Source organism: Carcharodon carcharias, chromosome 10 (genome assembly GCF_017639515.1).
Source record: "Carcharodon carcharias isolate sCarCar2 chromosome 10, sCarCar2.pri, whole genome shotgun sequence".
In the NCBI taxonomy this organism is placed as follows: Eukaryota; Metazoa; Chordata; class Chondrichthyes; order Lamniformes; family Lamnidae; genus Carcharodon; species Carcharodon carcharias.
This window is the reverse complement of record NC_054476.1, coordinates 56647785-56660622: the sequence shown is the minus strand read 5'-3', so window position 1 is coordinate 56660622 and position 12838 is coordinate 56647785. Positions and strand designations below refer to the sequence as shown.

The window sequence follows — 12838 nt, the reverse complement described above, 5'->3', positions numbered from 1 at the left end:
TCACCTTAAGAGGCCTCACCTTTACTGCATTAACTATTGCCTATCGTGTTTTGTAAAGGAAAACAATTTTAAGTATTGAGAGCTAAGGGACAGTCCTTAATTCTTTCTTCTTCTACTTGTTTGTCAGAATCACAGCCTTTACAATAGTGGGTCCCCGTGGATTACGCAAATCAGATACTTGGAGTGTCAACAATGACAGATCTTTGTCTGCAAATGTTTCTTGGTCAGTGGGAGTTTATGATGCTCCAAAACAAGTTCCAGTGTGCTTTCTCTCAATAACTTCATCAGGGTAAGGGATAATCAGATCTGCAGCAACTTCTGATAGCAACACAAGGAGCCATTGTCAGTTTTACACTTTCTTGGGTTTGGGGGAACATAGCCGTATTAATTTTTGTCAGATTCCATGAATAATTGCATATGACTATGGAGTACAAATATAACAGGAAGAAGTTAAAAAATACTCAAGAAGCTTGACATCATCCAGGACAAAACATCCCTTCCACATTCACTTCTTCCACCTCTGACGAACAGTGGCAGCAGTATGTACCGTCTACAAGATGCACCGCAGAAACTCACCAAGGCTCCTTAAACAGCACCTTCCAAATGCACAACCGCTACCCTCCAGAAGGACAAGGGCAGCAGATACATGGGAACACCAACACCTGGAGGTTCCCTTCCAAGCCACTCACCATCTTGATTTGGAAATATATGACCATTCCTTCATTGTTGCTGGGTCAAAATCCTGGAACATCCTCCCTAACAGCACTGTGGGTGTACTTACACCACATGGACTGCAGCAGTTCGGAAGGCAGCTATCACCGCCGTCTCAAGGGCAACTGGGGGTGGGCAATAAATGCTGGCTCAGCCAGTGACACCCATGTCCCATAAATGAATTTTTAAAAATTAGTACATTGAGATATGTATCTCTGTTGAAAAACAAAGGAATCTTTGGTCAAAAAAGTCTTTGCTTGAACTAGTGGGAATTAATATACATACAATTATAAATATTATAAGTTTAGGGATTTATATTTTGCACTAAAACTGTGGAAACATAACTTTTAAGAAAAATGAAAACTAAGATCCTTGCAGGTTCCCCCATCCCCTATCCTCTTCCTTCCTGCTGCCACACACCCCACCCCACACCCACTCAGACCTTACCTCATGTCAATCTATAATTTATTGGTCCTTCTACTTCTGGGCTGGTAAATTCATTATCCTGAAATTCCTGTATTGATGCTCTGAAAAATTAAACCACCTCTCCCCGGGTTAATTTCTTATTCAGGCCACAATGTAGTCAATTTTGCAGCTTTTGCCACTCCAACGTCATTTCAGTAAGCTTGGGCAAAGCAGGAATGTTAGCCAGGACACCAGGAAAACTCCATGCTCTTTCTCAAATAATGCCATGGGATCTTCAACATCCATTCAAACTACTGGCGCTGTTTACTATCTCATCAGAAGTGTGACATCTGTGATAATGCAGCGGTGGCAGCACTCCCTGAATGCTGCTCTGGAATGTTAGCTCAGGTTACGTTCTGTGGTCCTGGATTGGGGCTCGAGCACACAAGCTTCTCACTTAGAGTTGAAAATGTTAAAAATTGAGTTGAGGAAAGGCTGCTGGGTTTCTGTAACCTCACTGTGGATACAATGTCCTGTGGAGGTTAAGGTGGGACAGGGAGAAAAGTTATATTTTTGATAAGTTAACTAACTGCAAAATTCAGTTTTTTTGCTGTGTCTCCAAAAGAAAAACACCTCGTTTGTTCATTTTTCTTTCATTCAGGCTACAGTCGGAACCACAATGCATCTGGATTGTGCTAAGTAAGTATTCCCAAGTCACTCATTTTAATAGTCCTGGTAATTTGTTTTCTCATTCCAATGTGAAAAGAAAATCAATGTTTCAAAAGTGCTGTTGTTGCTGCGTCAGAAAATCTTCAGGTCCAGATTTGGTTCTCTCAATGACCTGAGTACAAAATCTGACTTAAAGAGTGCTCAACACTTAAAAATACTAATTTAAAATATAGAATGGATGAGATGTTCAGAATCTCCTTTTAAACAAACAACTTTCATTTTGAAGAAATTACATTTATAATCATTCTGTGTATTTATAACTTTCTGCTGGTATTGCTTATGAGTGTTCACATATATTTTATGGGTGTCATGTGGAGTGTGTGCCAGCTGGAAATTCAGGCAGGACCAAGACTTTAAACTATCAGCCAATTCATTAATATAAAACCATTAATTAGCAAGATTCTAGGTTTGATCTTTGGTCTGTGCTGAGCTTAACAGATTCACTGACCTTGTCTCTGGCTTAATGAGGAGAAAAATAAGCTATTCCTGATCAGTAATCAGCAACTCCTGATACAACTTGTACAAGTGTTGGATATCAGGAAAGGGCAGGAATCTGCCCCTTGTAGTAGAATCAAGCACTTGATGAACTTTATGGTCATTTATTTTCTGTCCTAGGCTGGTGGAGTTAGGTATATTATCCAATACCTGTCACAGTGTGAAACATGAATATTTTACCTAGCTGATGCTCTAGAAAGTGCATTTGTATGGTACAGGACACTGCTTTTCTCCCCAGACCTGCTTACTCTCCCTCTTCTTGAGATAACTATAATTTTTCTTTTTTCGCTTGGAACACACATCAACACATCAATGTGGATAATCAGTGGTACACGGAAATCAACACCTCTATGTTGGTTCCCATTACTGTCTAATATCCCAACTCCTGATGTACTCCAGAAGGCAAAATCGCTGAGAATTGGATCAAATTGAAGCCATCCCAGAATTGACAATCCATGAAGATCTTCAGAACCTACCCGAATATATGACTCAAATCACACAAACCATTGCTGGAGCTTTGTGAGTGATTTGAATGATGCAGGTTTTGACAAAAGGTACAAATGCAATAAACCCTAGGCTGACACCAATATTGCAAACAAAGATCTGGTGAGTGATCCGACAGTAGAGCCTGCAGGATTCAATCTCCCTTAAACAATGGCCGACATTCATCAAGGGCAGTGTTCTGTTGAAGGGTCATGAGGACTCGAAACGTCAACTCTTTTCTTCTCTGCCGATGCTGCCAGACCTGCTGAGTTTGTCCAGGTAATTCTGTTTTTGTTGTGGATTTCCAGCATCCACAGTTTTTTGTTTTTATCGCAGAATTTTATGTTTGGTGTGCGGGCGTGCGTCCGACACGCCCGAGCGTAATATTACACGCGATGACGTCAGGTGTGCGTCCTGACATCATTGCGTACTCATGCGATATTTCATTCAGCAGGCGCACGCCAAAGCTAATAGTTGAAAGACCTATTAACACCATTTACAGGCTCATTTAAATCAAATTTACGCTGCCCATCCAATCTTATGGCTGGCGAGCAGGCGATAAGGCCTAGTGGCCTTTACGTTTTTTAGGAAATCTCATCCACGAGTGAGATGAGGTTTCCTAAAGCAAATAAGCATTAACTGGAAACTTTATTTTTGAATTAAAAACATGTCCCAGCTCATGTGACAGAGTCACATGAAGGAACATGTTTTAAAAATTTTTTTACTGTCTTCATTAATTTTTTTAAAAAGCGCTTCATCTCCCTGGGGCAGCTCCATGCCTCGGGGATTGAAGTGCTCTTCCACACGCATGCGTGAACTGTGCACCAGGCCCGCTCTCTCTCCTCCCCCGACCTGCACAGGTAGTGCTCAGCGCTGCCGCTCGCGATCCATGCATGGCGGGCCTTAGTTGGTCTGCCCACATGAAATCGCAGTGCAGAGCCCATTGCGGGCAGCGGTTGACTTCCCAACTGCTCCCACCAAGCCCACCCGATGAGGGAAAAGTTCTGGCCCAGGATCCACAATCTCTGTGCAAGGATATTGCACTTCCTCCACAAATAGAATTTCAAGGACAGCCCACCAGGTGACTGTGGTCACCTGGATCACCACCTTGTGAATGAATATGACCTATGAAAATTTGCCGCAGGATCCAAGGTTATCCACCTAACAACACTGTGCTGTGACCTGGCCGTTCGACTTGGACTTGGATTTGTAAAGCTGCACAGTGTCAGACGCAAGAAGGAGAAGAATTGTATAGAATTATTAATAAAGAAACTGGGCTGCAAGGATCTTTTTATCCTCTGTTCTTCTGCACTCTCTAAACAACAATTTAAACTAGTTTCCACTGATTCTGTATTTCAGTAAAGCAGATTAAGTGACTTACGATGCAGCTAGATAGAACGTTACAATCCCAGGACATTTTTGAAGCAACAATGATAATACAAGACTGTGGAAAGTCAGAATGCAAATGTGAATCAATCTGGCTGGGTTTTATTTATTTCCTGTTGTCTGTTTAGTAATAGAATAATCACAAACTGAATTTTATTTATTCCTTTATTTAAAGATAGAGTGCCTGTTGAGAGGTCACTAAGCCCAGGTAAGAATTCTTGTATTCAATCCTTAAACAAAAGGGCTGTTTCAATATTCATTTTAATGTTATTATCATGTATGTGATTTGAGACTTTGTAAACTGCAGGTAGCAGAAACATTATTATAAACCGGTTCCTCATTCTCTTGTTCTGGTTAATTATAGTCACGAATTATTGTAGTACAAATGCATTATTAGTGTTTTCTTGAGTGTAACAGGTTGTCAAATTTTGGGATTTGTTTTTCCTATTTGACCTCAGTGTGAACACACGGATTTTTGGGAATACAGATGAGATGTGTTTGTGCAGAATTGTGCTTTCTTCAAATTGCATCAGCTTGAAACAATGGGATTTTGTTAAAACCTTCCAGTAAACACTGACACATAAGATATTGCAATCACTGTGAACTCACCAGGTTGAGCCTGAGCACAGGAACCCACTTCTGGAGGGGAATAGATAATAGATTTAACTGATCAATCCCTGGGCGGGGAGTGCTGCAGGGAAATCAAAGGTCTGCCTTTAGATTCCTGTCCAGCTGCCCATAAGAAGGGTATATGGAAAGCCAAAGAAAAAGAAAGACACAGAGGACAAGAACTCTCTGCTTATATTTAGTGCTGACTAGCATCAGAGGAATTTCTGGTCAAAAAGTATCTTTAGCCCACTAATAGGGATAGTGTACGTAACAGGTTTCAGTATTTTCTATATTATGACAAACATTCTGAAATAGATTAAAATTTACTGTAGACTGAATTGTCTCCTCGTGTGTTAGACACAAAACAAACCATCCTATTGGTTCATAATTCTAACATCTCATAAGAGTATTAATTGATCTGCCTTCTGGTAGATGAAGACCTGCATCTTCAAAATAGGTTTGGGTCAGTTCAGTAATATAGAAGTGGAACAAATTTTAGGACTGAGACACAGTATATGAAGAACAGAAGGGACTAAAGAAGTGTTTTTAGTGTTTAATAAGATTTTTGTTAATCCTGATATATGAAGGAAATCTGCCATCCTTGCTTGGCCTAGCCTACATGTGACTCCAGATCCACAGCAATGTGGTTGATTTTCAAATGCCCTCTGAACAAGGCCAGTTATGGTGTGCAATAAATGCTGGCCTAGCCAGGGATGTCCTTATCCAATGAATGAATAAAAAAATGAATAACTTGATTACTATAATATTAAACTTTATTTTTGTGTCAAGGTGCATAAGGTGAAAAACAAACAGAACTAGTTGTCTCAGCAAGTCTCATGAACATGCTGACAGACATTGTAAGAATTAAGTCATTCAAAATTCCTCTAAACAAAACCTTTTGATTTTTCACAAAAAAACCCACACGTTTCTGAGAATGAGATTTTATGAATTACTAATTACAGAGAATCATAACATTTTCCTGTTTTCATCAACTGTCCCATGTTTTAAGCTTTGTAATGTAAACCTGATTCTTTCTTGAAGAACCTCCTGAACGCAACTTGCATTTTACAAGAAACAGTGATAGGCAGTGTGCTGCAAGGTTGTGATACAGTCACAGCATTGCAGCTGTTACATTATCCATCTTGTTCCCTGTTTTACAATAGAGATAGGAGGTTGTTTTAAAACACATTGCATCAGGCCAGAGATGTAATGGCTGACAGCAAAATAGAGTTTAATACTGAGCAATAGCTGAGAAGCAACAATGCAACAGGACTGGATGTGTTATATAACATGAGTAGGTACTTTGTTGCACCGTAACAGAAAAGCTCACTCATGCCTCTGTATGTCATAGATCTCCAGTGCTTGACTGATGCAATGATTCTGTCTGTCCCAAGAAGTTTGGTAACAAACCTGCCAGATCGTAATCTGCAGCTCAATGATGCTTCCTGTAACGTCACTGGTAATAACACTCACCTCTTGCTGAAGATCCCCCTGTCAGGATGTGGCACTAAACTACTGGTATGTAATAATGCTGCATTTGGAATCAGGGATGGGGAGATCAGGTTCCATATCTGCTGTGTACTAAATTAGTTGATCTCAGACAAATTGTCTAGTGGTATATAGATGTGCATTAACAACAACAATAACCCTTAGTTAAGTGTAGGAAACAAACCAGAGTTACCAACCATGATTACTTTTCTTTTATTCTTTTGTGGGATGTATGGTCAAGGCCAACATTTACTGCCATAAACTTCCATATCTCATTTCCCTTTAGAGAACTGAATGGCTTATTAGGCCATTTCAGAGGGCATGCAGTTAAGAGCACCTGCATTGATGAAGGTCTGGAGTTACATATAGGCCAGGCTGGGAAATGATGGCAGGTTTCCTTCCCTAAATGATATTAGTGAACCAGATGGGTTTTTACGACAATCGGGTACAGGGAGTCTCTGTTTTAAGTGTCCCCTTTTTAAAGTGGTTTTGTTTTAAAGGGCTTTATTTTTTGAGTCTGTGTTCCATTTAAAGTGGTGTTCCCCATTTTAACGGACAGAAGCAGTGTGTTGACATCATCATGCGCCTCCGACGTGATGACATAATTGAATCCCCGCCGTGATGACGTCATCAAGTCCGTGGTGTGATTACATAATTGAGTCCCCAACATGATGATGTCATCACATCCCTGACATGATAACATCATCGACTCCCTGACCTGATGATGTCATCACGCGACCAAGCCTGGTGATTCTGTGAGTAGAGTCTGGCTTGTGATTATGTTGGTGCCATTTTTTCTTTGCTGTACATTTGAGGAACATAGTTCTCTTTGCTGCATTTTCAGGTAACACCCCCTGTATTAAACTGAACTTCATTTTTAAACTGTTTTTTTACTGTACCCTGTAGTAATTGAGGAACTCTGTAGGCTTTGTTTTTAGAAATAACTCTCCGCTGTACTGAGCAGATACTGCACTGTAAAGGTTTTCCAAAATTCTCTGCTGTTTGTACAGTACATAACTAACTGGCACAGGGAAATGAAGACCTGCTGTGGACTTCTGTTTTTAAAAGAATCCTTTGCTGCACAGGCGTACTGCTCTGGACTGTACTGTATAGTACCTGTGTTCAAATTTATACAGTATTTCTGTTATATTCAGTGATTTATTTTATTTTGTAAGTTATTTCAGCTAGGAGTGCACAGGGCTACACATGTATGGCACAATGTTTCAATTTTTATATTGATTTTTCCAGGCAAAAATTGTCCTCAGGAACCTAACTTTGGCTTTAACATTGATTTCTATGGGAACCCATGCTTCACTTCAAGGGGTTTCACTTAAAGTGGCGATTTTCAGGAGCGTAACCACCACTTTAAGTGATGGCTCCCTGTAGTTTCATCATCACCATTACTAATAATAGCTTTTTAACTCCAGATTTGTTTAATTGACTGAATTTAAGTCCCCAGCTGCTGTAGTGGGATTTAAACTCACGTCTTTCAGATTGTTAGTCCTGGCCTCTGGAACCATAACCTTGCTATTGTATCCTTTAATCTCCAGTAATCCCTGCTGGAAGTATACAGCTATGAACATTAGTTAAGGATATGATCATCTCAGCTGTGCAATCCATGCTGACTAACCATGCCACAATTATCCTCTTCAGGTCAGAGTTCCAGCTGCCCTGCTGCTTCCACCCCAACCTGACCCATTTTCCTGTGCCACCTAGGGCTTATCAAATATGCACAATGGTCTCATGCCAGGACTTAAGCCACCAAGAAGGAGCGGGCCATTGGCCCTGAGAGAAATACTGGCAGTGCTGCAATGGGATTACAAAGAGCTGAAATGGATATAAAAGGATAGGGCTTTCCCAGAAATGGTAGGGGTTGCAGCCTAGTAGGTCCCTTTAGAATCAAAACCTATACAGATAGGCTGCTGGGACTGGATTGGAGGGAAAGGGGGCTGCCATAAAATCAATAACAACTTGTATTTATATAGCACCTTTAACGTGGTGAAACATCCCAAGGTATAGAAACATAGAAAATAGGAACAGGAATAAGCCATTCAGCCCCTCAAGCCTACCCCACCATTCACCACAATCATGGCTGATCATCCAACTTAATAGTCTGCTCCTGCTTTCTCCCCATATCCTTTGATTCCTTTCACCCCAAGAGCTATATCTAACTCCTTCTTGAAAACATACAATGTTTTGGCCTCAACTACTTTCTGTGGTAGCAAATTCCACAGGCTCACCACTCTCTGGGTGAAGGAATTTCTCCTCAGCTCAGTCCTAAATTGTCTACTCTGTATCCTCAGACTGTGACCCCTGATTCTGGACTCCCCCACCATCGGGAACATCCTTCCTGCATCTACCCTATCTAGTCCCCTTAGAATTGTATAGGTTTCTAGAAGATCCCCCCTTATTCTTCTGAACTCCAATGAATATAATCCTAACCAACTCAATCTCTCATGTCAGTCCCGCCATCCCAGGAATCAGCCTGGTAAACCGTCGCTGCACTCCCTCTATAGCAAGTACATCCTTCCTCAGATAAGGAGACAAAACTGCGCTCAATATTCCAGGTGTGGCCTCACCAAAGCCCTGTATAATTGTAGCAAGACATCCCTGCTCCTGTACTTGAATCTTCTCGCTATGAAGGCCATTTGCCTTCTCTACCGCCTGCTGCACCTGCATGTTTACCTTCAGCGACTGGTGTACGAGGACACCCAGGTCTCGTTGCACATTCCCCTCTCTCAATTTATAGCCATTCAGATAATAATCTGCCTTCCTGTTTTTGCTACCAAAGTGGATAACCTCACATTTATTCACATTATACTGCATCTGCCATGCATTTGCCCACTCACTCAGCTTGTCCAAATCACACTGAAGCATCTCTGCATCCTCTTCACAGCTCACCCTCCCACCCAGCTTTGTGTCATCCGCAAATTTGGAGATATTACATTTAGTTCCCTCATCTAAATCATTAATATATATTGTGAATAGCTGGGTTCCCAGCACCGATCCCTGCGGCACCCCACTAGTCACTGCCTGCCATTCGAAAAAAGACCCGTTTATTCCTACTCTTTGTTTCCTGTCTGCCAACCATTTTTCTATCCATCTCATCACACTACCCCCAATCCCATGCGCTTAATTTTTACACACTAATCTCTTATGTGGGTCTTTGTCAAAAGCCTTCTGAAAGTCCAAATAAACCACATCCACTGACTCCCCCTCATCAACTCTATTAGTTATATTCTTGAAAAATTCCAGTAGATTTGTCAAGCATGATTTCCCTTTCGTAAATCCATGCTGACTCTGCCCAATTCTGCCACTGTTTTCCACATGCTCAGCTATTAAATCTTTCATAATGGACTTTAGAATTTTCCACACTACCAACATCAGGCTGACTGGTCTATAATTCCCTGCTTTCTCTCTACCTCCCTTTTTAAATAGTGGGGTTACATCAGCTACCCTCCAAACTATAGGAACTGTTCCAGAGTCTATAGAATCTTGGAAGATGACCACCAATGCATCCACTATTTCTAGGGCCACTTCCTTAAATACTCTGGGATGTAGATTATCAGGCCCTGGGGATTTATCAGCCTTCAATCCCATCAATTTCTCCAACACCATTTCCCTACTAATACTGATTTCTTTCAGTTCCTCCCTCTCACTAAACCCTGTGTTCCCCAACATTTCCGGTATGTTACTTGTGTCCTCCTTTGTGAAGACAGAACCAAAGTATGTATTTAGTTGGTCAGCCATTTCTTTGCTCTCCATTATTAATTCCCCTGTTTCTGACTGTAAGTGACCTACATTTGTCTTCACCAATCTTTTTCTCTTCACATATTATAGAAACTTTTACAGCCAGTTTTTATGTTCCCCACAATCTTACTCTCGTACTCTATTTTCCCCTTAATCAATCCCTTGGTCCTCCTTTGCTGAATTCTAAAGTGCTTCCAACCCTCAGGTCTGTTGTTTTTTTTTCTGGCCAATTTGTATGCCTCTTCCTATAGTATTTCCAATATTATCTCTAATGAAGAATTCTATCATATTATGGTCACTCATCCTCAAGGGGCCTCGCACAACTAGATTGCCAATTATTCTTTTCTCATTGCACAATACCCAGTCAAGGATGGCCTGTTCTCTAGTTGGTTCCTCAACATATTGGTCCACAAAACCATCCCGTATACATTCCAGGAATTCCTCCTCTACGGTATTGTTACTAATTTGATTTGCCCAATCTATATGCAGACTAAAGTCACCCATAATTGCAGATGTTCCTTTATTGCATGTGTCTCTAATTTCCTGTTTAATGCCATTCCCAACATCACCACTACAGTTTGGGGATCTATATACAACCCCCACTAATGTTTTTCTCCCCTTAGTGTTTCTCAGCTCTGTCCATACAGATTCCACATCGTCGGAGCTAAAACTTTCCTCACTATTGCGTTAATTTCCTCTTTAACCAGCAATGCAACTCCACTGCCTTTTCCTTTTGTCTATCCTTCCTAAATATTGAATATCCCTGGATGTTCAGTTCCCATCCCTGGTCACCCTGCAGCCATGTCTCCGTAATCTTGACTATATCATACCTATTTACATCTGTTTGCGCGGTTAATTCATCCACTTTATTGCGAATGCTCCTTGCATTAAGGCACAAAGCATTACGGCTTGTCTTTTTAACATTCCTTGTCCCATTCCCACTATTTTTCACTGAGGCCCTGTTTAATTCTTGCCCCTGATTTCTCTTCCTATCATTTTTATTATTCCCCTTTCTATCTTTTGTTCTTGTCCTTGATTCCCCCTCCTCTGACTCCTTGCATAGGTTCCCATTCCACTGCCATTTTAGTTTAAATCCTTCCCAACCACTCTAGGACATCAGTTCTGGTCCTGCCTAGGTGTAACCCATCCAGTTTGTACTGGTCCCACCTCCCCCAGCACTGGTCCCAATGTTCCAGGAATCGGAAACCTCTCCCCCTCACACCATCTTTTCAGCCACATATTCATCGATATATCCTGCTATTTCTACTCTGACGAGCACGTGGCACTGGTAGTAATCCTGAGATCACTACCTTTGATGTCCTACTTTTCAACTTACTTCCTAATTCCCTATATTCTGCTTTTAGGATCTCATCCCTTTTCTCACCTATGTCGTTTTTCCCAATATATACCACGACCACTGGATGTTCACCCTTCCCCTTCAGAATGTCCTGTAGCCGCTCTGAGACATCCTTGACCCTAACATCAGGGAGGCAACATACCATCCTGGAGTCTCGTTTGCGGCCACAGAAACGCCTATCTATCCCCTTTACATCTGAATCCCCTATAACTATTTCATTCCCACACTTTTTACTCCTCCCCTGTGCAGCAGAGCCAACCATGGTGCAACGAATTTGGCTGTTGCTGCTTTCCCCTGAGAGGCCATTCCCCCCCAACAGTATCCAAAGCGGTATATCTGTTTTGCAGGGGAACAGCCACAGGAGATTCCTGCACTGCCACAGTGCTTGTCACAGGAACATTATCAAACCAAACATGACACTGAGCTACATAAGGGAATATTACGGCTGATGACCAAAACCTTGGTCATTGTTTTAAGGAGAGTCTTAAAGGAGTGGAAATTAAGAAGCAGAGAAGTTTAGAGAGGGAATTCCTGAGCTTAGGGCTGAGAAGGCTGAAGGCATGCTGCCAACGATCAGTATTTCAAATGGGGGATGCTCAAGAGGCCAGAATTGGAGGAGTGCAAAAATCTCAGAGGGTTATGGGGAGGGAGGATTTTACAGAAACAGGGTGGGGCGAGGCCCTGGGAGGCATTTGAAAACAAGGATAAGTATTTTAAAATTGTGGTGTTGCCAACTGGGAGCCATTGTAGATTAGTGAGCATAGGGGTGATGGGTGAACAGGCCTTGGTGCAAGTTAGGACATAGGCAGCAGAATTTTGGATGACCTCATGTTTAGTGTAGAACCTGGGAGGCTGACAGAAGTGTTTTGGAATAGCCATGTCTAGCAATAACAAAGGTATGGATGAGGATTTCAGCAGCCTTTAAGCTGAGGCAGAGACGGAGTTGGATAATGTTACAGAGGTGGGAATAAGCAATTTTAATGATGGTGCGGGTATGTGGTTAGTAGTTCATGGCATGATCATATATGACACCAAGATTGCAAATAGTCTGGTTCAGTTATCAAGGAGAGGGATGAAACCAATGGCCAAGGAAGGGAATTTGTGGCAAGGATCGAAGCTAATGGCTTCAATCTCCCTGATATTTAGTTGGAGGAAATTTTTGTTCATCCAGCATTAGGAAGAGGAGCAGCAATGTTGGTTGGGGCTATGTTAAGCCTTAACCACATTTTCTTTCATTCTCCACTGGGTGGAATAGCAAAGATGAATCCTAGCATCACTGTCTAGATTGTACATCAAGAATTGTACTACAGCTCACAGTCACCATTCAGCAGCTTGGTTTCACCATCGCTGTAGTATCGTTGATGATTGATCGGTTATCAAATCTGATGTTGTGGAAAGTACAAGCGCCAAGGTTGCAAACTAACC

At 41.6% G+C, this 12838-nt stretch overlaps 1 protein-coding gene across 5 annotated transcripts in view; it reads left to right on the top strand.

The window, feature by feature from the left end:
* Window positions 1-12838, top strand: part of LOC121283135 — a 123968-nt gene that overhangs the window by 69027 nt on the left and 42103 nt on the right. For 4 of the 5 annotated variants that reach the window (XM_041197283.1, XM_041197281.1, XM_041197280.1 and 1 more), the window contains 4 exons: window positions 128-289; window positions 1778-1815; window positions 4385-4417; window positions 6170-6336. In XM_041197283.1, the coding sequence (XP_041053217.1) occupies window positions 128-289; window positions 1778-1815; window positions 4385-4417; window positions 6170-6336 (400 nt within the window). The remainder of the gene's footprint in view (window positions 1-127; window positions 290-1777; window positions 1816-4384; window positions 4418-6169; window positions 6337-12838) is intronic. The other variant, XM_041197282.1, reaches the window with a different exon arrangement.